Source organism: Bos taurus, chromosome 26 (genome assembly GCF_002263795.3).
Source record: "Bos taurus isolate L1 Dominette 01449 registration number 42190680 breed Hereford chromosome 26, ARS-UCD2.0, whole genome shotgun sequence".
NCBI lineage: Eukaryota > Metazoa > Chordata > Mammalia > Artiodactyla > Bovidae > Bos > Bos taurus.
In genome coordinates, this window is record NC_037353.1 from 7,402,170 (window position 1) to 7,430,056 (window position 27,887).

Sequence of the window (27,887 nt, forward strand, 5' to 3'; positions counted from 1 at the left end):
TTTATGCCCAAAAGAGTAGCAGCATAATTTCTTCCAGCTGAAGTATACCAACAATACGCCATCAATAAATGTCCAAATAGGGCAATTCCTGAAAGGGATTTCACAGAACTCAGCCTAACTAAGCAAGGACAGGTCCTGCCTAAAGACTACCATCTGTGCTTCGAAGTCTCTATGTAGGAGGGTATAAAGGAGCTTCCAGCCATAAGCACTTTCCTTTGAAGCCAGAAGACACTGAATCCTGAGCTCTTGGTTATTTAATATCCATTTTAGTAACAATGGTGCCTCCTTACATACAGATGGTAGATTTCTAAACAGCTGAAGGCTCCATCACTGAGCCCATGCAATTCTAACACATCATCACCATTGTATTCATCACCACTTAAAGTGACAGCTCTTATGCTAATATGGAGCTTTATTTCTGAGGACATTTCCTAGCAGGGTATGACGCTTTCAAATTGTGGTGCTGGAGAAGACTCCTGAGAGTCCCTTGGACAGGAAAGAATCAAACCAGTCCATCTAAAAGGAAATCAACTCTGAAAGTTCCTTGGAAGGACTGAGGCTGAAGCTCCAATACTTTGCCCACCTGATGTGAAGAGCTGACTCATCAGAAAAGACCCTGATGCTGGGAAGGATTGAAGGCAGGAGGAGAAGGGGACGACAGAGGATGAGATGGTTGGATGGCATCACCGACTCGATGGACATGAATTTGCGCAAACTCCAGGAGATGGTAAAGGATGGGGAAGCCTGGCATGTTCCAATTCATGGGGTCACAAAGAGTTGGACACAACTTAGTGACTAAACAACAACATCCTAGGTGGTAGGAGGAAGGAATAAATTATTGAGGTTTAGGGAAAGGGGACTATTAGAGAAAAAATGCAGTAAATTGGAAACCCAGATAAACCAAGAATAACTGCCCAAATGTCCAAGCAAAGTAAATTTAAGTTTGTTGAGAAGGGTAGCAATGGGTGGGAACTACTATTTGAGGATCCAGGAGTTACTGAGGCAGCATGGGGCCAATTTTAAGTATCATTTCTGGAACCACTGGCTTTAAAGACTTTTCTTGAGGATTAAATAAGTTAATACATCTAGAGTGTTTTCAAAACTGCTTGGCATATATTCAGTAACTGTTTGCTCATATTATCTATTTTGTTTATTCCTAATTCTACTTCTTCATGGTGGGAGGGTCCCCTATTTTTGATTGCAAAAACTTAGTCAGATTAAAGAAACTTGCCTGAATCTAGAAAAATGGTATGCTGCTGCAGTTAAGTCGCTTCAGTCGTGTCCGACTCTGTGCGACCCCATAGACGGCAGTCCACCAGGCTCCCCCATCCCTGGGATTCTCCAGGCAAGAACACTGGAGTGGGTTTCCATTTCCTTCTCCAATGCATGAAAGTGAAAAGTGAAAGTGAAGTCACTCTGTCGAGTCCAACTCTTAGCAACCCCATGGACTGCAGTCCACCAGGCTCCTCTATCCATGGGATTTTCCAGGCAAGAGTACTGGAGTGGGTTGCCATTGCCTTCTCTGAGAAAAATGGTACAGATGAACTTATAAGCAAAGCAGAAATAGTCACATATGTAGACAACAAATTTATGGTTACCAAGGGGGAAGGAGGGTGGGACAAAATGGGAGACCGGGGTTGACATATATACATGTATAAAGTAGGTTAGTAATGAGAACAGACTGTATAGCACAGGGAACGCTATTCAGTGCTTTATGGTGATTCAAATAGGAAAGAAATGTAAAAAAGAGTGGATATATGTATATCAATAACTGATTCACTTCACAGGAAATCAGAAACTAACAACATTGTAAAGCAACTATCCTCCATTTAAAAAAAATACAGAAACTTGTCTAAGCTTACATATATATAAATGAATCCAAAATCGAAACATATTCTTTTCCTAACACATCATACAAACATCTGGAATATTTGAAATATAATTTCTACCTTCATCTTATACACTGGATCAATGATTCCCAAGAGTAGTTCCCAGACCAAAAACATGAGCATCCGCTGAGAACTTGTTAAAAACGTCAATTTCCAGACGCACCCCACATCTGCCATTCAAAACTGACATTACAAGGGTAGCTATATGCAGTTACTTTCTCTTTGTATGGCAAATAAACCAATCTTAGCAGGAACATTAACACCTATCCTAGAGGAATTGTGAAACACCAGAACATATGTTTAGTCATGATCATGGTGAGTTCTACTCTGGAGATTTTGAACAAAAGACAGCTGACATTCTATACAATAGCAAAATTTCAGCTTTGCTTTAGGGCAGAGAATTTGATCAGTATATAGTTGACCCTTGAACAGCAGTGACATTTTTTTTTTTTTCTACAGTAAACACTACAATGTCTCACAACCCATGGTTGGTTGGAACTGATGATGTGGTATGGTAGATATAGAGGAATCATATAGAGGGCTGACTATAAGTTATACTCCAGTTTGTGACTGCAAAAGGGCTGGTGCCCCGATCATCACATTGTTCAAGGGTTAACCATACTATCAATTTCTTGTGTGACCCTGGGCAATTTCCATAACCAGCCTAGGTCTTGGCTCTCCCATTAGTGGAATGAGAAAACTCTTATATCCTTTACAAGTTTATATTCTACTCTAAGAACTCTACATCTCTATGTTCTTTTATAAATATGATAAAAAATAAAAATCTGTGAAATAAGGTGACCTACTGGATTGAGTTAAGAATATGAAAATTTTTTTGATTTTTAAACTGGATCAGAGAAAGAAATACTTGCAAGGCATTTTAAGTTTTCATTATCCCAAGGCTGAAATTAAATCATATAGAGTATAGGGACCTCTCTAGAAATCCAATGGTTGATTCCACTCCTCCAGGCTCAATCCCTTGTCAGGGAACTAAGATCCCATATGCCATGTTCAGTTCAGTCAGTCATGTCTGACTCTTTGTGACTCCATGAAATGTAGCATGCCAGGCCTCCCTGTCCATCACCAGCTCCCGGAGTCCAGCCAAACCCATGTCCATTGAGTCAGTGATGCCATTCAACCATCTCATCCTCTGTCGTCCCCTTCTCCTCCTGCCCTCGATCTTCCCCAGCATCAGGGTCTTTTCAAATGAGTCAGCTCTTCACATCAGGTGGTCAAAGTATTGGAGTTTCAGTTTCAACATCAGTCCTTCCAATGAACCCTCAGGACTGATCTCCTTTAGGATGGACTGGTTGGATCTCCTTGCAGTCTAAGGGACTCTCAAGAGTCTTCTCCAATACCACAGTTCAAAAGCATCAATTCTTCAATGCTCAGCTTTCTTTATAGTCCAACTCTCACATCCATACATGACCACTGGAAAAACCATAGCCTTGGCTAGATGGACCTTTGATGACAAAGTAATGTCTCTGCTTTTTAATATGCTGTCTAGGTTGGTCATAACTTTCCTTCCAAGGAGTAAGTGTCTTTTAACTTCATATGCCATGAGGGATGTCCAAAAAATAAAATACATATATAAAGAGTATAGAAAAATGTCTATATGATAACAAATTAATACTTTTTTATAAGTTATCTTTCTGGAGAGGCAAAAATACCACCAACCCACTCTCATGTTAAGCTTGCTACAGTGAAGAGCTTCATAATATACAAACTATGAACTTGAGTCCATATATTGTAGGATACTCAGATGGGGAATTCATAAGCCTGGGTTCTAAGTTTTCTAACTAAATATGACTTTATTCTGGGCTCTAAGACTCAACTGCTATACCTATAACATATCAACAGAGATGAAACTATCTTGTCTTAAATTTTTCTAAATCTAAAATGCAATCATTATTGCTATATCAGACCAGACATGAAGATGCATTGTTATGTAGGCACCTGCTAATGGCAGGTATGGCAAAAACTACTGGATGAGAGAAATGTAAAGCAATTAAAGAGAAGATTCAACAAGTTTTGGTCTGGGGTAGAGGCTGAAGTCACAGTCAAACCAAAATGAAATTATCCTCACAGTGAAGGCCATACTGATATATAAAAGTTAGCAGGAGTTTCTAGAAGAAAAGTCATACTGCTTTTTTAAAAGCAATATTACTTACTTTTCTAATACACATATGTAAGTAACATATTTAATTACGTTAGGTGTGTATACAAGTATTATTGTTTTAGAGGATAAGGTGGAATAGCAAACCAGATTTGGCCTTACTCCCTAGGAATGGGCATATAGAATAAGGAACCTTTATATTGAGCTTCCCTGGTGGCTCAGACAGTGAAGAATCTATCTGCAAAGCAGGAGAACTGGGTTTGATCCCTGGGTTGGAAAGATCCCCCAGGGAAGAAAATGGCTACCCACTCCAGTATTCTTGCCTGAAGAATTCCATGGACAGAGGGGTTTGGCAGGCTATAGTCCATGGATTCACAAAGAGTTGGACTTGACTGAGAGACTAACACAGTACACAGCACCAAAATGTGCAGCAGGGCTTTCCACAAGAAAACCGTGGCAGAAGGATTAATTCAGCACTGTAGCTCTATGATTCAGAGAAGGCAGTGGCACCCCACTCCAGTACTCTTGCTTGGAAAATCCCATGGACGGAGGAGCCTGTTAGGCTGCAGTCCATGGGGTCGCTAAGAATCGGACATGACTGAGCGACTTCACTTTCACTTTTCACTTTCATGCATTGGAGAAGTCAATGGCAACCCACTCCAATGTTCTTGCCTGGAGAATCCCAGGGACGGGGGAGCCTGGTGGGCTGCCGTCTATGGGGTCGCACAGAGTCGGACACGACTGAAATGACTTAGCATAGCATAGCATAGCTCTATGATTTACCAGAAGTCCAGTCTTCTTCTTGACATGAGTTTGAGTAAACTCTGGGAGCTGGCGATGGACAGGGAGGCCTGGCATGCTGCATTCCATGGAGTTGCAAAGAGTCGGACACAACTGAGCAATTGGACTGAACTGAATGTGACTAGAGCAAAGAGCCAATGAGAAGATGAGGAAGAAGATGGAGAGTGAGATGAACCTGCAGAGGTGAGCAGTAGCCAAAGGAAACAGGGATTTGGAGACAATGCCAAAGAACTACTCTATCTTAAGAATGAGAAGTAGTCATGGAAAGGTTTTATGCAGAATGATGATACAAAATTACCTGCCTTAACAAAAGATTCCTTAGTGGATCAAGAAAAGTTTTACTTTTTTTTTTTGAGGATCAGCAGGCTTGACTGAGTAATTTAAATTCCAAACAGTCCCTGTTGTTTTTCTGATTTGTCAGTGAGGCATTAAGATAAATAGGAGGTTCAGCAGCAGCAGCAGCAGCAGCATAGTTTGGGACGAACAGAAAACCCAGTTCCTACGAGTATATCCCATCGGTCACACAGCTGCATTCTAACGCTCCTCTGGGTACAGATGTGTGTGCCAAAAGCGGCACAGAGAAAATGCTCAGGAAAAAGTGACACAAATTGACTCTGGCAGTTATTTGGCTCGTTTTTCAGAATCCATCTGTGAAACAAGTCCATTTTTCAGTAGCCAAATGTTGGAAAGTGTTGGCAACTGACAGAACTGCCACCGGACCTACAGAAACCGTGCCTCGCTTCGTAGCACTGCTCCGTGAAAAAAAAAAAATTTTTTTTTTGCTATGCTTGCATAGGAACATCTGTGTTTTCATCAGGGAATGTGAAATATAAGCATAAAAGAGAATGGACTAACAGCATTAAAGAACCAGAACCACGTTTGATGTGGCATTTAATAGCAAAAATGGAGGCCAAACCACATGACTAGTATCTATAAAATGGGTTAAAACCCTGAAATGAAAATAAAAACTGACTGTAAGAAAGAAACCCTCGCATTTTGGCTCTGCATTTCTGTGCCTGATGTGTCCCCTTTTCCTATACTTCAAATTTACTGCTTGTGTAGAAAAGTAAGGACGAGTGGCATGGGGAGATGAGCAGTGATAACAGAATCTTTTCTCTTTCAGTCTGTCTCTCTCTACCCTTGAAATCACTTCATCAGGAAGGCATTCCTATGTCCAACAGAGACCCTCACTGCAAAGAATTCTGATGGGTTCTAAAACCATTTCCCAGAGTTTTTCTTTTTTCCTTATAGTGTCACAATTGCTTTACCTGTTTAACAAAATAGTGCATGTGTCTATAGTAGAAAAATTCAGATCAAAGTTATATTTAGCAAGTGCACTAGACAAAAACACCCCTCCACGCGCATGCACATGCACACACATACACACACACACATGCTGCTGCAGAGAATTTTAGAGTTAAGTCTATATTTTTATGACACAATAAGTCTTTCTAAACATGAAACTATAAAGGAAAAAAATTTGGTTGACTTAACTATATAAAATGTTAAAGCTTTTACATAATGTAAAAGAGTGCTAAGCAAATTTTTAAAATCTACAATACACAGGGAAATAAGAATAATTCTGAAGTTATGATAGGCAAGTTCAATTTTGATCATCTTAGTTTTTGACAAGATCTATCATTTCCTTGGAGAATATATGGCATCTCAACAGCTTTGCCAAATAAATGGCAGAACACATTAACTTTGGAAAATGGAGGAATGAGTATTATTCACTTTTAATTTCACTAGGATAATAGTGCAGGACCCAAGATTAGACGGAAAAGGCACTGGCACCCCACTCCAGTACTCTTGCCTGGAAAATCCCATGGACGGAGGAGTCTAGTAGGCTGCAGTCCATGGAGTCGCTAAGAGTCGTGTCACTTTCCCTTTTCACTTTCATGCATTGGAGAAGGAAATGGAAACCCACTCCAGTGTTCTTGCCTGGAGAATCCCAGGGACGGGGGAGCCTGGTGGGCTGCCATCTGTGGGGTCGCACAGAGTTGGACACGACTGAAGCAACTTAGCAGCAGCAGCAGCAAGATTAGACAATTCCTACGCTTTGTTTAATACTATGCCACCAGTGACTTGAAATGTTTCCCTACTTTTGCAAAAGGAGCCTTGAATTTTATTTTCCAGTGGGCCCTGCAAATTACATACTTGCCCCACACTTACTGTCCTTTTATAAAATGCCTGTCTACAAAATGACAAGCTTTGTGCCGAAGAAGAGTATCAAGATGCTGAAGAAATAGCTCTAGTCCTTAAAAGTTTATAGCTTAAAAGTAGAGTTAAGCTTAGTAGTGAGGTTATAATATAGTAGAAAACATGGTAGAAAGGAGGCTTCAGAGGAAGGAGAGGTTACTTCTCAGTAGAAACAAGAGTATATATGGAAAGGGAAGCTTTTAGTTAGTTAAGACTTGAACACTGACTGTGGGGGAAAAGGCAACAGAGGCAGGATGCTGTGTAAAAGCACAGGGTCTGCTTGAGCACCTGGAATCATTAGGTTTGCCCCGGGGCAAGAAGAAACCAGGCTGAAAACGCAGGGAGCCACTGGCTGGGGCAGGACCTTAAATAACCAGTTAATGAGGCTATAGCTAATTCAGCAGGAACTGCCAGCCATTGAAAGGCTATAGAGGGAGCCAGCTGGTCACTGTCATCATTTAGGAAGATTAAAACCAGCCCGAGGCAACAGTGGTCACTGTGTCATCTCTCTGGACTTCCAGCCCAGTACTGCATATGCAAATGGTGTGGACTTGATGTTTCACAGAGTGGCCAGATGCAAAGTGACATCAAAGTCAGTGCCTCTTTTATATTAAATCAGTTAAACTCCACTTGCTCTAAGATGACCAACGTGGAATGTTCACAAATCCTAGAAAACCAACTTCTGTGGCTTAAGGTTTGAATTGTCAAAGTAGATGACAAATTTGAACAGCTCTGAGACTACAAAATTAAAAGTTTATCCAGGGTGAATCTCTCACTCACTCACACACACACACACACACACGGAGCATGGAGGCATCTCCAATTTCCTGGAACTGTGCCTCTAAAAAGTTTTTGTTGGTGTCATGCAAGACAGCATTGCCACAATTCCATTTTGTTATGAAAACTTATGGAAGCTGAAGTCAGTGTGGTGAGTACCCAGCTCCTAGGTATGTGAGACAAATAGTGAGTTCTGTCCCACAAACAAGCATTTCACTGATTACCAATTGGGATCTTTCTGTTTCAGGGCTATGTCACAAGAAAATCAGTAACTTGCACTTTGATAGAGGCTTACAGTGAATATTCATTCTGTCTCCTTCCATCTCTCTCCATTCACGTACACACATCTATATATCAATACACATATCAACATATATCTATATGTATATTAATACAAGTGCCATATCATTTGGCACTTGAATCATTTCCTTGTGAACTATACTAACATTTAAACAGAAACTCCCATTTCCACTTTTCCTAAGTGTTTCACTAAATCACACTGAGATAAAAAACTGACACCCTACCAACACAGTAATTTTTTTAACACATTATCACTTGACATATTTGAATTTTAGCAAGAATATAAAGAAAACTATGTGGAAATGAAAAATATATGAACAGTTAATCAGAAACAAACCAAAAGAAATATCCAAGTATACAATTGCATTTAAGAAAATTCAATGAATATCTATTAAAACTTTTGTATCACTGATGCAAAGTATGAATTTGATTTTTTTAGTTTAACTTAGGTCATTTATTTGCCAAAAATAAAAACATAAAATGAAAAGGCCAGTTTAACATTTTAGCTCTCAAAAATGAAAATGAAATCTTAATTGGTGTTGCACCCCCATTTAGCTCACATACTCTATATATAACTACTTAAAGATGATTCTATTTTCAAAAGAAAAATTGTACAAAATAACTACTTTCTGAAAAAAGGCAAAGTTGTCAATATTATTTTTAATGACAAAATAATATAGTTTCTCTAAAATAAGCTTAGAGACAAATTAATTTCAATGAATACCAGTATATTCCTAAGAAATGAAAACTGGTGTTTCATTCCAATTGCCATGGTATATTGAGTTATTATGATAATATAAAGACACGAAAAGCCTTTGATACTTCAGAACTGCAACATAAAATGAATTTAATTTTGGAAATTAAATTCAGGATTAAAGGATAATAAGCTGTTTCTTGGAACTTTTTCAACTTAGTCATCTGATCTTTAATATGAAACTTCATATAAGAGATGATTCAGTCTTATACTGTGGGTTGCTTGAGAAGAGTTACAATATATTAACTGATAAATAGAGATGACCTCAATATCCTTTTTTGTTCATGCAGATACTCACTTGTTTCTCTCCTCTATAACAGAATATTGAATGAAACTCTGAAGTTCTGACTTAACCACATATCATGAAATTTGGCAGCAGAAATAGAAAGAAGCCAGTCCAAAATCTTGTACTTCCATAAATTAGTAGGCTAATAAGACGGAGATAAAGGCAAAAAGTGTTCCCTGGGCTGCATTTCAGGAAAAGGTTGAAAAGACAATAAAACACTCTCAGGAGAAAAGAAAAGCATCCTACCTTTTTAAAAATTCCATATACTCGGTATGCTTGATAAGTCCTGTCCTCATCATTATCGTCTGAAAACATTGTCGATCAATGGCCCAGAGTTTCACATTTACAAGAGCTGGGGGAAAAGAAAAAACAAATAGGCAAAAATTAGAGAACTTCAACAGTGAACTATACTGTGTAAAAGTAATGAGTTATTCAGAGGAATGAAAGTGATTAACCTTCGTTTAAAGCTAATATCCTAATGCTATTCTATTTAGTTAAGAAGACAAGTTCTTACAGACAAAATGTAGTTCATAATTTAACACTAGTATTACTATCTATAAGGAAGCTTCCTGTTACTCTTAGGTTCTCAAGGGATGATAAGGTCTAAGTACACACTGGAAGTATTTAGTTGTATACAAAGAAAATCACGTGAAGAGAGGTTCACAAGAAGTAACACTTGGTAATTAACCAGAATAGTGTTAATGACTCACATGATCATATTTTAATTGTAAAAAATGTAGGTATAAATTCAGGTTTAGGAGTTAATAGAATAGAAATAATAATTACAATTAAATTGTAACCTGCACCCACAGTTACCATACAAAACTATATTAGATACGTTTGTTGAATTTTAATTTCTGTTCTCCCATACCACTGGCTTTGACAATGATTAAATACAGAAACTCAAAACCACAGGATAGATCACCATTTGATCTAATAAGTACATGACTAAAAGACAAGTTTTAGAAAAAAGACAGATGTTACGGTGTAAGAAAACAAAAATATTAAGATAAAACTTTCTTTTAAAAGAAGAGTATGTTAAAAATGTTGATAATTGAATCTGTGTGATGAGTATTTAACAGGCAGATTTTACTATGCTCTCTATTTTTATGTATGTCTGCAAATTTTCATAATGGACTTCCCAGATAGCACTAATGGTAAAGAATCTGCCTGCCAATGCAGGAGATGCAAGAGACGTGGTTTGATCCCTGGGTCAGAAGTTCTGCTGGAGTAGGAAACGTCAACTTACTCCAGTATTCTTGCCTGGAGAATCCCAAGGACAGAGGAACCTAGTGGGCTACAGTCCATAGGGTTTCAAAGAGTCAGACACCACTAAAGCTACTTAGCATGCACGCATACATCGTACCCACAGAGTATAGGGTAGAGAAGGGCTGTGCACAGGTTTGAGCAAGACCAGTGAATGGGGCCAGGTTATAGTTCAATGAGGGAAATGGATAGTTCCCTCATTATATATATAGGGAAATATAGTTCAATGAGGTGGTGTGGGGTTAAAGAATCCACCTGCAATACAGAAGATCTGAGTTTGATCCCTGGGTCGGGAAGATATCCAGGAGAAAGGAATGGCTACCCACTCCATTATTCTTGCCTGGAGAATGCTATGGACAGAGGAGTCTGGCAGACTACAATCTATGGGGTCACAAAGAGTCAAACATAACTGAGCACTCATAATTTAATGAATCAAACATAGAAATATGAATGAATGCAGTTCTCTTTTCTTCACAGTTCTCAGACCAAGCCCAGTGAATGCAATAGATCAAGATTTGGGGTAAGGAAGTGGAGAAAATGTTGGAATAAGTAGGCCATGTATGTGCCCTGAGGGAAGATGCTAGAAGTAACACACAGAGGGAAAAGCTGATAAAAGGATTATTGAGTAAATAGAGTAAACCTTTATTTTTTTGAATTTTACCTAATTTTTCCTTGAACAATTATTTGAAGCTTAGAAAGAAAACATGACTTCTCCCTTAGCCAGTTCTTTACTGAAGAAAACAGATGTTCAGTTAAGTAGAAAAAGAACAAGGCAGCAAGGACTGGTATGTACATGGCTCCATTCCAAATAGCCTTCAAAAATGAACCTACATCAGAAAACAAAGCTCATCTCACAGGTATTCTCCAGTTACATTCTAGTTCCTTCGGTTGAATCCAGGCTCTTTTCCAGAACACCTGTTTACTTGAGATGAACCACAGAACTGGATGATACCACCACGAGGGACTGAGAAAATCTTGACAAGATTCATTAGAACTTTGAAAAACAACAGAAGTTGAACTAGGACAGAGATAGACAAAGGGCAGTCATGTGGGGAAAGCACATAAACGAGAACACCATTAGGAATGAGTCTGGGCTCTGGGAGTCCAGTGAGAGATAGAAACATACTGAAATGGCTGAGATTTCTACAGGGCTGCTACACAATTTGAGAGCAGGCTGATGCAGGGTCCTGGAAGCCAGGCAGAAGAAGCAAGGATTAATTTGATGAACAACAGGAAGTTAGTAGAGATCTTAAAAAAACAGAACAAAAGAACCACAATTTTAAAGGACACACCATGGGGAAATTAAAAAAAGTAAAATGCTTACTAGAAAAAAAATAGTATTTTCTATATTCACCATCATTTTTAATGTTTCCCAGGTATTTTGAGTATAGATACTCCTCCCTCCAAGGGACCAATTAGGATAACCAACAAATTGTGTTATTTTAAAAAATAGCAGCAATAAAAATAGCTTTACTATGATATGGGTTTTTTAAACACATCTCAAAGGCATGATTGGAAGCATAATGTTAGAATGAAATAAAGCATAGATGCATTTTAAGGCTCTGCCCTACAGAAAGACTTCACAATGAATACCCCTGGTAACAGTATATAAAGGCTTCTATTATAATCTCTGAAACCCAAAGATAAGATCATGGCGATAGCTGAGAAAGACTAATCTAGAAGGGACACATTGGATTCACAAACACCTTAGTCAAGCAGAATACAGACCATGACTAGTGTCATCAAATATGCACTTTATGTACAAACCGTGGGACAGAGCGGTAATATGAGGAAAGCTCAGCGTGAGGAGAATTGTCTGATCATACACTGTGTGCCCAGATTCAGACAAGGAGTGATGAGCACGAGACAGAGGCCACAGTAGCTCAGGAATGAAGTGAGGAGGGTCTAAGTGAATAAGACAGCAATGGGAGTGACAGCAAAAGCTTGTGGGGGATGCAGGGCTGGGAGGGCAGTAGTGGGATATGTGTGTGTACTAAGTTACCTGCAGCATTGTTAGTGTTAGTTCACACTTCCAAGTCCATTTTCCATCTGTGGTCTCTCCTGATCAGCAACCTTTTGTCCTATGAATTGCTATAGCTGTATCTATCTGTGTCACTCATTAGCACTTTACACATGTTGCTAATACTGTCAATTACCTCTAATGTCTATATTATGTTACCTCAAATAAGAATGTGCCATATTCCCTCATAGAAAAGTCCCTGTCTCGTTTCTTATAACCTCCCCCAACTCAAGAAACTTGCTTTTTATTTGATAACCACTGGGTATAATTGTTAATTAATATAATTCATTTACATGAAATTCACCTGCAAAATATATATATATATATGCCTAGTCAGACTCTAAGATTACATTTAAATATCTAAAGTGAATTTATTACATATCATGATTCATGTGTTGAAAAATGATCTCTAAAAATAAGTTCACAGAATTCAGTATTTTTATCTTCTACTTCCATTTACATGGCTGTTGAACTGTCTAAAACCATGTTTCAGATATTTTGTATGATAATGAATATGGCTTGAGGAAATTGCAAGTTTTTCCACGACCTTGGGCAAGATGCCAACATATTTTTTATATGCAGCCAATATACATATTAGCGAGGTCAGCATTTTATACAGGTGGGCAAGCATGACTAACAATCACCTTGCTGTGTTGTCAGAAGCATGGTTATATTGGAGCTGTGATTAGTATCTTGCTTCTTAAACAGACTGTTGGAGTATAAGTCTGTTGCTTCCAAAGCTTGAAGAGAACGCTTTTTAAAAAACCCATTTACCTTTGATCTTAAGTGGTGTATTAATCTCTATAGGGGATAAGCACTTCAGGAACAAAATTCCTGCGATTTTCACAATGATTGCTGTTGATGAACAAAGAAGTCAGAAGAGCATAAAGCAGAAAAAAGGTCTGGCTGAAGGTATTTTCTTTTTCATTCAATTATGTATCTAGAATTCTCTACTGAAACATTTGTCATTTTTTTCTTCAGGTTGAGGCCAGGTTGAACTATATGGAAAAGATACAAGTTACCTTTACCCTGGGATCTCTTAAGTGCATGAGTATACCAAGAATACCTTCAACAGAGGTAAAACTGGCCTTTGTTTAGGAGGCACCAAAATCACAGAAGAATGAGACATAAAACTGTGCTGGACTATGAAACCACAAATCTGGTTTGGCTGAAATTCTCCTATCAAGGAATGTATCTGTTGCCAAATTCAAATTTTGGAAGAATTCTCAGAAAGCATGTGTGGGTACAGAACCCATGACTCAAAGGTTTATTCTGCCTATATTTATTTCACACCAATCTAGTTGACACTATTGCTGTATATGAGGGACAGAAAATAGGCTGACAATTCCTGCCCTCAAGAAACTCACGGTCTAGTGCAGAGGCCAACAAACTATTGTTCCTGCCAAACCTGGTCAATGATTAGTTGCTTTCCTCACTTAGGAAATTCCAAGAATGAAATTCCAAGGATTTTAGGAGCTCAATGCCAGAAAAGAGATGAAGACCAAATATATATTATATTTTTTTATTACAAATCACAATAGTACAGGAAGTTATCAGGTCTAGATGAGGTTCTGAGGATGAAGCCCTCATGAAGTGTTTAGTGCCCTTATAGAAAAGGAGTCTCTCTCCCTCCCCCAATGCACACATCAGGATAATGCCACTTCAGGATATAATTGGGAAGAGAGCTCACACCAAGAACTCCACTGTATTAGCTCCCTGATCTTGAACTCCACACCCCCTGTGAGTTCTGTGAGAAAAACTGTGAGCAAATTCTTTGTTGTTTAAGGCAACCAGGCTGTGGTGTTTGTTACAGAAGTTTGAATGGAGACACCCAGGGTCTATGGAGCCCGAAGGCGTCTGTAGAAGGAATGCAAGGGATTCATGACTGTGAGATGAGAAAACAACATCTTTATTTTTACTACTCTGTTACTGAAATTGAGCATATCTTTTCTAAGTGTAGGTGACATGACTTCCCTGGTGGTACAGCGGATAGGAATCCACCTGCCAGTGCAGGAGACATGGGTTTGATCCCTGATTTGAAAAGATTCCATGTGCAACGGGCAACTAAGCTCACACATTGCAACTATTGAGCCCGCCCACTGCAATTACTGAAGCCCAGGTGCCTAGAGCCTGTGCTCTGCAACAGAAGCAACCAAAATGAGAAGTCTCTGCACTGCAACGAAGAGGAGGTCCTGCTCTCTGCAACTAGAGAAAGCCTACGTGCAGCAAGAAAGACCCAGCACAACTAAAAATAGAATAAATAATCTTAAAAAATAGAGGCAACAAATCACTTTACTGTAGAAAACATGGCTATTTTTATATCATCCTACATTTGTCAAGGATATCTTAAATATAATTTATATTCATCATTATTTTGAGATTATGGTAGTTAACTGGACCTCTAGATCTTATTTTATTTTACCACAATTAATTATTAAATGTTTTATCACTCTATTTCAATGTGAACAGCTCTATGTAATCTTGTGTGTTTTATGCTTTAATAATCATTTTTAGATGAGTCCATATGCTTCATCAGTGACAAATAGATCCATGGCACCCTTAAGATTAAGAGTCCCTGCTCTAAGCATCCTAGACAAAGGATTACCCCAGAAAAGGAGACAGGAAGCATGGTGAGGGAAGAGGTAATACTTAGCTGATCTGCATCCATGCAGGCATGCATGCTAAGTCACTTCAGTCGGGTCCAATTCTGTACGACTCCATGGACTGTAGCCCCCAAGGCTCTGATTCTCCAGGCAAGAATACTGGAGCAGATTGCTATGCCCTCCTCCAGGGGAATCTTCCTGACCCAGGGATCAAACCCCTGTCTCTTACATATCCTGCACTGGCAGGCAGGTTTTTTACCACTAGTACCACCTGGGAAACCCAGGTCTACATCCACAGGGACATACAAATTGTTACAGATGGTAAAGAATCTGCCTGTAATACTGGAGAACCAAGTGTGATCCCTGGGTTGGAAAGATCCCCTAGAGAAGGGAATGGCTAACAACTCCAGTATTCTGGCCTGGAGAATTCCATGAATTCTGAAATTCATGGCGGGCTGCAGTCACTGGAATCACAAAGGGTCGGACAGGACTAAGAGACTAACACTTTTACTTTCTCAAATGAGACTTATTTAGTAAACAGCCACTTCCCTAAGTTCCCAGACTATTTCTAGTCCTCCTCCCAGGACTCCAGAGAGTTCCCTCGGCTCAGCCAATAAACGGGTGAACACTGAGCCCAGCATACCAATATTCATATTCTCTTTACATGCTTCTCCTGTGCCTAGGATAGCACAAAGTACCGCTCATCAAGTATTTTCTAAATTGAATTTTGGGTGTATGTGAAACATTTTGTCCAAATAAAATCTATTTCTGTACTTCACTGGAAAAATATTGTAGACCGTGATAATCTCCATCAGAAAAGAACTGGTTATCAACTTGAGCTTTTCAAAGTGACATTTCTTGGCTGCAAAACACAAGTTGAGTTTTCTGACAAGGGTTTCAGAGTAATCTGTTCTTCCCTAAGTCTTCGTGTTCTCCAGAGAACATTCTCAGATAACAGGTGCGTCTCGTCTAAGTTTCTGCTGATCTAAACTTTGAGCTAGAATCTTTGGAGGGTTTAATGTGGGTAGAAGAACAAGATGTCCTTACTTTGCTCTATTTCACCTTCAACATTAAAAGAGCACCAGCTCATACCATAAGGTACTTTATTGTATGCTCCAGAAATCCCAGAAACTTTATTTTTACACCCTACCCTACTCCCATTTTCTTAAAGCTTGAATCACTCAGATACTTAGTGCTACAGAATCAGCTTAGAAGAGACCTTGAGGGGGTCCATGAAGCCCACAACTGTTTCCCTATATTATTAAGGCATACGTTTGCCTAAAGCCAATTCCAACTGCTGGAATGTTCTAAGACAAATGCTTCATAATTAGAACAGGCCGTTTGCTATTTACAATTTATCTGTAATAAATGTGCTGATACTTCCACTGTGCAGACTGCCTAATTGTTAGTATGGGAGTTATATTCTAAACATTCTTGCCTTGAAAAGTTATCTCTTTAATGATACATATTCTATAAAGATGGTGGATTATAAAATTGGACATTGCAGATAAGGATAATCATTACTATAAACTTAATAGTAGAAAAATCACTTATCAGTGTTGTCATGATTTTCATATATTTGAAAGGATGTGGTACAGTGAGCTGTCCTTTAATGAAAGCAAAAGAAATGAAATAGATTTTTTTTCCCCTCTAAATTCTGCTCAACATCGCTTCCCTGGTGGCTCAGAGGTTAAAGCATCCACTTGCAGTGCAGGAGACCCAGGTTTGATCCCTGGGTCGGGAAGATCCCCTGGAGAAGGAAATGGCAACCCACTCCAGTATTCTTGCCTGGATAATCCCATGGAGAGAGGAGCCTGGTAGGCTACAGTCCACGGGGTCGCAAAGAGTCGGACACGACTGAGCGACTTCCCTTTCACTTTCTTTCATACCTTGAACAATGCAACTGGTAAGGCCAAATGATCAACTTTTTGAAAATACTATAACATTAACTAATGTAATGATTTTAAAATGTATATTCACATTCAAATGTTAAGGCTAAAAAGTAAAGAAAAAATATAAAAACAAACAAACAAAAAACAAAAGTTAAGGCTACTTAAAGGACCAAATGGATGATGATTTATTTTAGAACAGATGTAAAAATATTAAGGAGCACTATTTTGGTAACATAATTCAGCACTTATTACATGATATAACAACTTCATGTCTTATATCTATCCTATATTAACTGTGAACTTCCTGATGATCAAGCTGGTTTTAGAAAAGGCAGAGGAACCAGAGATCAAATTGCCAACATCCACTGGATCATAGAAAAAGCAAGAGAGTTTCCAGAAAAACATCCATCTATTTCTGCTTTATTGATTATGCCAAAGCCTTTGACTGTGTGGATCACAATAAACTGTGGAAAATTCTGAAAGAGATGGGAATACCAGACCACCTGATCTGCCTCTTGAGAAATTTGTATGCAGGTCAGGAAGCAACAGTTAGAACTGGACATGGAACAACAGACTGGTTCCAAATAGGAAAAGGAGTACATCAAGGCTGTATATTGTCACCCTGTTTATTTAACTTACATGCAGAGTACATCATGAGAAACGCTGGACTAGAAGAAACACAAGCTGGAATCAAGATTGCCAGGAGAAATATCAATAACCTCAGATATGCAGATGACACCACCCTTATGGCAGAAAGTGAAGAGGAACTAAAAAGCTTCTTGATGAAGGTGAAAGTGGAGAGTGAAAAAGTTGGCTTAAAGCTCAACATTCAGAAAACAAAGATCATGGCATCCAGTCCCATCACTTCATGGGAAATAGATGGGGAAAACAGTGGAAACAGTGTCAGACTTCATTTTTCTGGACTCCAAAATCACTGCAGATGGTGACTGCAGCCATGAAATTAAAAGACGCTTACTCCGTGGAAGGAAAGTTATGACCAACCTAAACAGCATATTCAAAAGCAGAGACATTACTTTGCCAACAAAGGTTCATCTAGTCAAGGCTATGGTTTTTCCTGTGGTCATGTATGGATGTGAGAGTTGGACTGTGAAGAAGGCTGAGCACCGAAGAATTGATGCTTTTGAACTGTGGTGCTGGAGAAGACTCTTGAGAGTCCCTTGGACTGCAAGGAGATCCAACCAGTCCATTCTGAAGGAGATCAGCCCTGGGATTTCTTTGGAAGGAATGATGCTAAAGCTGAAACTCCAGTACTTTGGCCACCTCATGCGAAGAGTTGACTCATTGGAAAAGACTCTGATGCTGGGAGGGATTGGGGGCAGGAGGAGAAGGGGACGACAGAGGATGAGATGGCTGGATGGCATCACTGACTCGATGGACATGAGTCTGAATGAACTCTGGGAGTTGGTGATGGACAGGGAGGCCTGGCGTGCTGCGATTCATGGGGTCGCAAAGAGTCGGACACGACTGAGCAACTGATCCGATCTGATCTGATATTAATCCTACGAAGTATTCTTGTCCCTTTTCTATCAATATGGAAACTGCACCTCAGAGAAGCTAAGTTATTGCCCAGGTCACACATATAATAAGAGTCAGTTTCTTTCTGACTCCAAAGCCTGCTTTCTTGTCACTATCACATATTTCTGAAACTGGACTTAGAATACCTGCTTTTCGCATCCTATTCTTCTGACCCACTTTATCACCCTGTGTGTGTGTGTGTGTTAGTTGCTCAGTCCTCATCGCTAAATATCATAGGAGCAAAAAGAAATATAAATTTGACTTCAATCACGGAGGTGGGGAAGATTTCTTGAAATTAAAACTGAAATGGGCTGCATATTTTACCCAAGGTTTTAATATAAGGGAGTCTTCCTCAAAAGTATTTTGCATGTGAGGCAGGCTCCTTGTGACTAATTTCTACTGTACTTCTGGCTCTCAACACAATGTCATGCCTAGCACAACCCCTTCCCTCACCTCCAGAATTACTAGAACTACCTTCTGTCTTTAGGTGGCCTTCTGTGAAAAAGCTCAAGCAGCACTGTGCTTCATTCTACAAGCTCCAATTTTTTATGCACAGTGAGTCCCAGTGGTGTCAAAAAGTCATCTTTGAAATTAAAATCATGTGAACCGTCCTGAGTCCAGCTGACAGCAGCCATCAAGGGCAGCAGAGACAGATATATGTGAGGCCAAGTGTGCCAGAGCAAATTCAACTAATGCAGAACTCTAACCACATCTCCCTTCGCGTTGGCCAAAGCCCACAAACACTAAAAGCTAAGTGCTAATTAGTAATAGGGTCTGAGGATACAAAACCTGGCTGTGGAAGTGGGTGATTCCTAGGTGTCCCAGTCTTTCTCCTGGAAGTTCTTGTTTAGGAAACACAGTGTACTGTTGTAAACGTCTATGAAACCAAAGTGCAATCACTTAGAAACCTGGAGACACTTAGCTCTGTATAAAGCTTATACTTGGGGTGGGGGCTGGTGGGTGGAAGTAGGGGTATAAAAATGAAAAACAAGCAAACCCATCAACCTCAGGTCATCTGAAACAACCCTGACATGAGGCACAATGTCAAGCATATTAAGACAAAGAGAAGGAAGAAAGGGGGAATGAGCCTCTAGAAATTAAGAGGCTTTCTCTGTAACTCAGATACAAATTAGGGAACAAGAGAGAAAGGAGGAGCCAAAAGACCTCCAGAGAATAATAGTCATGAAGACAAAAGTACTCAGTTCTGTCTAATGAAGAACAATAAAAGGCACATTATCACTTTGTGAACTACTGACAAAGAAGGACCGTTCAAGCAATAAGCTACTCCAAGACAGTCTTGCAAGACTGATCTTCATAAAATACTATTCTAATCCTGTTACTCTGCCCACAAAATTGTCAATGGCTCCCTACTGCCAATAAATAAACCAAAACCTATTCATTTTTGCATTTAATCCACAAACTACCATTCAAGCTTCATCTCTCACAGTCCTTTACAGACCTTTTCTTTTGCCCAATAATTCTACTGTCAAGTTTCCAAATCTACCCTTCCATTCTCTGCCTTCCAGTCTTTGCTCTAATTATTTTGCTCTAATCATGACAATTCTAGTAGTCTTTCAAGAGTCAGTTTAAAGACCACTTTCTCCATGAAGACTTTCCAGTTCACCCCAGCTAGAATTTCTCGATTTTTCTGCAGACTTCTGATTGTGTCTGCTGTGTGGTTTTTATCACTGTGACTTGCATCATAGTTATCATGGGCCTGAATGATGTGTCCGTACTGTGCGTGGTCCAGCATGAGTAGTGAACCCCACAGAACTCAATAAATGTTTTAGGGTAAATAAGTTACTAGATTACCAGGCGGAAAAGTATCTGCAAATAAAAACGAAGGAACTGAGGATACTCTGGATAAGAGAAAGGGAAAACTCAGTAACCATCCTAAAGATTTGATGAGTTTATTAGCCTTTAAGTAAATTCAATAAAGCTGTTGATATTCAATAAAGCTGTTTATAGTGGCATTAAGGGCTAGCCTGAAATCAAAAGTTGGGAGATATTTATAACAAACATTCTTCAGACATTTATCTAGACCTTACTACTTGCCAAGAACTGTATTAGGCACTGGTTACACAAAGATAAAGATACAGATCTTGTTCTCAAGTACCTTCTTGCTGCTCAGAGTTAATTTTCTTTAGTTTTCCTCTTTATTTATACATTCACTTGTTTATTATTCCATCTTATGATAATAGCCTTAATTAAAGCAATGGCACCCCACTCCAGTACTCTTGCCTGGAAAATCCCATGGATGGAGGAGCCTGGTAGGCTGCAGTCCATGGGGTCGCTAAGAGTCAGACATGACTGAACGACTTCACTTTCACTTTCATGCATTGGAGAAGGAAATGGCAACCCACTCCAGTGTTCTTGCCTGGAGAATCCCAGGGACGGGGGAGCCTGGTGGGCTGCCGTCTATGGGGTCACACAGAGTCGGACACGACTGAAGTGCCTTAGCAGCAGCAGCATTCTATCTCAAGCAAAATTTGGGTCAATCTACTCCATAATGCTTCTGGAGAATTAAGAGGCAGTTCCTTTTGACTTGTCAAGAACAGAACTAAGCCAGTGATTAGAACTGACAGAGCTGATGATCAGACTCAATGTAAAGACAAAGAGAATATGGCAATGGCTAACTTGTCCTAAGATATTTCTCATCACAGGAAATGCTCCAGTAGACCACCTGATAAAATAGGGGAGAAAGAATTCCTGTATCAGGTGGGAAATTGAATTGGATCACCTCAAAGGAGTAATTGAACTGCAAGACTTTATTGTAGATAACAGATCAATACAGAGAATAGACCGTCAGAACTACTGGGTTGGTCAAAAAGTTTGAAAAAACTTGAATGAATGAATGAATACATAATTATAGTTACTCTGAAGTAACATACTCCTGTACGGGGCATTGTACACAAAGATGATGGTTTAGTGACAGGTCTTAGGCCAGACAGCCAAATATCTAGAAAAATGTGATGTCCTTTGTTGATGTTGATGAAGGAAATGTTGTTTCAGGCAATTCTTTCTTCACAAATTGAAAAGCTCAGGAATAGAAAACTAGAGGCATGAAACAGCATGCTACAACATGTGAGTCAGTAATCTGGCCCGTGTATCTTCTACACAGGGCCTGTGTGGCCTTGGGCAAGTAATCTGAGCTTCCATCAGCCAGTTACAGGAAACTGAGATAATAATGTATCCTCATGAAATTCTTCTCAGGTATCAGTGAAGTAACTCATGATGGATACTCAACATGGTCACTGTCACCTGGCAGGTTCTTCACTCAAGGATATGCTTTAATGCTGTTTCCATCTTTTAAACATGCAGGAAACAAACATCAACCTGTAGGCTACAAACAATGAATCCTGAGTTTAAAAAAAAAAAAAAAAATTTAGAGCAGTCATGAAGTGGGTTCACTGCCTCAGAATAATAAACAGAAACACCACTTGGTGAATTGCACACAGGTTTCGGAAAGCCTAAAGGTCAAGCAGGAAATTACGATAAAGACTCAGAGTGGTTAATATGATAAGACGAGACGCTGGCTTTCAACACACAGAGCTCTTTGAGGGTAAAACGTGTGTCTTGTTCATCTTTTTAGTCCCCAGAGCAGGGTGTCTCCAGTTACTGGTACATAGAAAAGGACCGATACATGTTTGCTGACTAAATAACTCATTCATATTCCTGCCTGGAACTTTTAGGCATAAGCATCTCCCTAGTCTTCATTTCTCTGGATAGCCCTTAATTCTATTATAAACGGCTTCATATAATTTAGCTGAATCCAAATCTTGGAAAACTTCTACAATTAAAAACGATCCAACAGATGACATACAATCCTTTAGAAAAGTAAACAGAGGTGGGGTGACCATTCCACCTCAATGAGATTTATTTTCAATAGGCTCTGCAATACATAGAGAGTCCCCAGAACATCAGTGAGGCCCCAAACATGACACATTTTGGACCTCAATCATAAACTTCAATCTCTGGCAAGTTCCTGAGATGGTTTTGCTGGCAGCTTCTGTTATGGTGACACCATTTCCTACAGGTTTGCACATTTTGAACAGTGTGCCCAATTCAAAAATATCAGTACATGTTTGGTAAATGTCACTGCACATCTGTGCATAACAACAGATTTTGTCTCAAATCTCATTAAGGAAATGGATATTACATCTGTAAGTCCTTTTGTCGGTTGACTGGGCTGCATCCCTAAACACTGCACCAAGATGTTGAAAACGTATGTTTCCATATTTGCTGAAATTCAAACAAACATCGTTACAAAGTCATACTAATAACTTTTCCTCGCAAGTTGAATTACACAACTTCAACTCAGAAACGTTACTAAAATTTTGTCTCCCAAAGGAAGGGTTTCCTTTTTCCTAGCCAGTTCTTATATCATACTGTTTCTTTTTCTGCAAATATGTCTAGATGCCAGAAGGTATATATGTGAGGTACCCTTAATTAATCTTATTTCTCGAGGGGAAAAAAAAAAAAGGCAGCATTGAGGTTAGATGTCTATTAACCCCCTGCTGTATCTCCCCGAGAAACTCCCTGTGATGTGCTCTAGAAGTTTCCATCTCTGTTGTGCACCTTCTACATCACCTCAGTTCACTGCCACCTTAGGGTTAGACTCAACAGCCATAATTTATGATCCCCTTCAAGTTCTCACATAAATATGAAAATCAATGCTTCTGTCTTGGCCCCATTAAGGAAGTATATGACCCAGGTGGTTAAAAGAACCAGCTGCAATACTAATTCACATTGATTTTCCAGGCACTAGTAGGCTTTGAAATAGAAATGTTGCTTTCTGGACCATCTCTTCTTTAGTAAATTATATGTAATCCTCTAAGTTTGGCAGAAGTCTGGGGAAAAAAAAATCATCAGGAAAGGGAGCTCTCTAGCCATCTCCTCTGCTGGCAGATGAAGTAGACAACATCAAGAAATGTCAAGTGAGCTCAGCTGTTTTACATTTTCAAAATTGTCTACTTTTGGCAAACTATGAGAATGCCGTTTTCCGTCTTGTGATTTCACTTGTCTGGAAGACACACAGTGTTGCAATGAAAACTGATCATTCAACAACAATTAGAAAAATGAGTTTTAATTGACCTGAAAGACAGAGGCTGGTTGTGCTAGGATACAAAATGGAAACAAAGTTTTGTTTTGTTTTTACAGATGAAAGAAACAGAATCTTCTATATTTCAGAAGAGGGTCACGGGTTTCTGCTGGAGGAAAAAAAAAAAATATCTAGAAAACAGGATTCTCTGCTTAGATACATTAAATATATCCACTTTTCTTACACCAAGCGTCATATTCACACAACAGCACCCATTGTGAAGACACAAAGGTGATATTCAGAAAGCAAACTGGACCTAATGATTTGCCTTTGGTCAGCACAGTTGTGTCGACTCTTTCAGCAAATACTGGTGGACCGAGCAGAGCTTGTCATTTGCTTACACCACTGAAGGATATATGTTTGCTGAGGAGGTGGAGACTGGTGCAATTATATGTAGCAGAGTTACTTCTTAACTCAGCCTGACCATGGCTGAGGCTTCTAAGGATGTGTTATTGAGGCTGACCCAGGGGAGTCTCTTCCTTAGAGAATCACCATGCTGAGGAACTCAATCCCAGGGTCCCATCCCTTCCCATTCCTCACCCTACACCCGCCCTTTCTGAGTAAATGATCAATTAAATTACATTTTTGCTTAAGCTGACCAGTTTGATCTCTAGAGCCCCAGAAGGAGTCCTACATGCCTTGCTGCTGCTGCTGCTGCTGCTAAGTCACTTCAATTGTGTCCGACTCTGTGCAAACCCACAGATGGCAGCCCACCAGGCTCCGCCGTCCCTGGAATTCTCCAGGCAAGAACACTGGAGTGGGTTGCCATTTTCTTTTCCAATGCATGAAAGTGAAAAGTGAAAGTGAAGTCGCTCAGTCGTGTCTGACTCTTAGGGACCTCATGGACTGCAGCCTACCAGGCTCCTCCATCCATAGGATTTTCCAGGCAAGAGAACTGGAGTGGGGTGCCATTGCCTTCTCCGCTTACATGCCTTACAGATAGCTAATTCTAGCATAAAAACTGCATAGAATAGAAAAGAGATTAAGCTCTGGAATCTTTAAGCCACTTCAACAGAATTTTATTAGTTTTTAGAGTTTTCATATAAATAATTCTAATTTTTTGAAATGATACTTAAATAAAACAAGTTATAATGATTCCATTGTGTCATTAGGAAAAACCACACACAAAAAAAGGTAGAGTCATTAAGTGACTTTATAAATAATTATTCAGCTATACAATGACAGCTACAGAGTTCATTTCCCCAAATTCCTTCAAAAGCATTATCAATTCATATGTTACAGTTTTAACCAAAATGACCAAAACCATTCATATCAATATAGTACTCTTGTACTATACAATCAAATTACATTTTCCAAATTATAAATTTGGACTGCATGACCTTTATACAAAGTAGATTTTTTCACAGATAAATTGCCCAATAATGAGGAACCAGAGATCAAATTGCCAACATCCACTGGATCATCAAAAAAGCAAGAGAGTTCCAGAAAAACATCTAGTTCTGCTTTATTGACTATGCCAAAGCCTTTGACTGTGTGGATCACAATAAATTATGGAAAATTCTGAAAGAGATGGGAATACCAGACCACCTGACCTGCCTCTTAAGAAACCTATATGCAGGTCAGGAAGCAACAGCTAGAACTGGACATGGAACAACAGACTGGTTCCAAATAGGAAAAGGAGTACGTCACGGATGTATATTGTCACCCTGTTTATTTAACTTATATGCAGAGTACATCATGAGAAATGCTGGACTGGAAGAAACACAAGTTGGAATCAAGATTGCCGGGAGAAATATCAATAACCTCAGATATGCAGATGACACCACCCTTATGGCAGACAGTGAAGATGAACTAAAAAGCCTCTTGATGAAATTGACAGTAGAGAGTGAAAAAGCTGGCTTAAAGCTCAACATTCAGAAAACGAAGATCATGGCATCTGGTCCCATCACTTCATGGGAAATAGATGGGGAAACAGTGGAAACAGTGTCAGACTTTACTTTTGGGGGCTCCAAAATCACTGCAGATGGTGACTGCAGCCATGAAATCAAAAGACGCTTATTCCTTGGAAGGGAAGTTATGACCAACCTAGATAGTATATTCAAAAGCAGAGACATTACTTTGCCAACAAATGTCCATCTAGTCAAGGCTATGGTTTTTCCTGTGGTCATGTATGGATGTGAGAGTTGGAACTGTGAAGAAGGCTGAGCGCCGAAGAATTGATGCTTTTGAACTGTGGTGTTGGAGAAGACTCTTGAGAGTCCCTTGGACTGCAAGGAGATCCAACCAGTCCATTGTGAAGGAGATCAACCCTGGGATTTCTTTGGAAGGAATGACACTAAAGCTGAAAATCCAGTACTTTGGTCACCTCATGCGAAGAGTTGATTCATTGGAAAAGACTCTGATGCTGGAAGGGACTGGGGGCAAGAGGAGAAGGGGACGACAGAGGATGAGATGGCTGGATGGCATCACTGACTCGATGGACGTGAGTCTGAGTGAACTCCGGGAGTTGGTGATGGACAGGGAGGCCTGGCGTGCTGCGATTCATGGGGTCACAAAGAGTCAGACACGACTGAGCGACTGAACTGAACTGACACATTTCTAGAAATCTTAAGCATGCTAGTTGATCTAATTCTTGGAAGCTATTTAGGAGACATAAGGGGTCTCAAGACTCAGCTGAATCATTACAAAGCACTGAAACATAAAAGGGAAAAAAGGGAAGTGCTAAAGTCATAAATACTAAAGTCATATGAACTTGAATACAGTAAGTTAGTTGTTCCACAAATATTTAGGAAATTCTAACTGCCATGTACTTCAGATATGGTAGCAAACATATACACACATCATCTATCTTCTAGAAGCTTACAATGGTTCAGTGGGAAAGGGAACAATGAACAAAGCAGTATCAATACAGTGTGCTGAGCGCTGGGGTCACCTGGCAGCTTCACAAGGTCTGGAGAAAGCATCTATAAGGAGCATCTAATCAAGCCCTAGGGGTGAGGAAAGATTTCGCTGGTGGCAGGGTGGTGGGCAGGAAATGTTTGTGATGAAACCAGGAAGAGGACAAAAAGAGAAGACTTCGCCAAATTCCTGATGTTAATAAAGCCAGCAAAACCTCACTTTACAACTATAAAAAAAAAAAAAAATCCTATTTCTTTTATCCTTTCATTCCACTCCATCTTCTACACAGACACTCTTTATTCAGCTCAAAGACATAAACTCCTAAAACACAGGCAAGGCATTTCTACCCCCTCACTGCTCAGTGCAGAGATAAGAAACCCACCTGCTTAAATTGCTGTGCTGCCATATTTTATAGACTCCAGCCATGAATTCAGCAGATCCTAGCCAAAATGAATGAAACATTAACAAATTCTCCACCTTCTGATTTGATTGGTACCATTCACTCCATTCTTAAACTTAAGATCTCTAAAAATTACCACATGCATCCTGACAATGTTGTCAGTTAAGGATTTCTGGGGATTTCAAATCTATACTCTTCAGTATAACTAATACCACCTACTTTAAGGATGTAATGAACCACAAGAAATTGAGACAATACAGCTTAAACTCCTTAACCCAGATACTACAACAATTCAACCACAGATACATCATTACGCTGTTAGGATAAATTAAAGTTAACATCTTAGGCTAACTATTGGTCTGTTCATCTATACTGACTGACTGAAATCTCCCCCTGCCACTGACAAAAGTAGCTAATATATACTTTCTTAACCATATGATGTCTTTATCAATTTGGCTTTATGTGTTTAAATATGGCATAATTATATTATGTCTGTTCAAATACAAACATGCATCAGACGTAGTATAGGGTTCACAGGAGTATTGGCTGGAGTACAAATACATCTAAAATGTAGAATGAGGAACTGGGAGATAAGCAACATAACTAGCTTCAGTCTTTATTGTTCCTTGTATCTTGTTTCTGCTTAGTACTGCAAAATAAATCTACTGACAAATTTGAAATCTTCATTGTAAGTCAGTAATAAAATAGACAGACATTGATTTGATACAAGTTGCATTTAAGTAGAAAGCCAGGAATATACTTTAGTATATAAATTTGACCATTTCAATTTTCTCTTTTTTGGCTCTTTCAGCTTCCCTTGGCCAGTATTTTTATGCATTTTTTTTCCTTTTATTATTTTCCAATCAGGAAAACAATGGTAAAGAGAAACAAAACCTGTCAAGGTAGAAGTGGAAAGATGAGTATGAAAAGGACTAACAGGGAATGAAGATCAGAATTTATACTAAAAAATACCACTGTTTTCCCTCCTCTCATTGTGTGTACTCGTTATCATTCACCTGTTGTCACCCATTTGTAAGGGCATTAATGAAAAATACCAAGAAGAAATAAAGGAGGCATTTTGTATGAGG

The 27,887-nt window shown here is 39.3% G+C and overlaps 1 protein-coding gene across 2 annotated transcripts in view; it reads right to left on the bottom strand.

Moving 5' to 3' along the window:
• Positions 1–27,887, bottom strand: part of PRKG1 (protein kinase cGMP-dependent 1) — a 1,418,431-nt gene that overhangs the window by 506,872 nt on the left and 883,672 nt on the right. For both annotated transcript variants that reach the window (XM_005225353.4, NM_174436.2), the window contains 1 exon segment: positions 9,369–9,474. In XM_005225353.4, the coding sequence (XP_005225410.2) occupies positions 9,369–9,474 (106 nt within the window).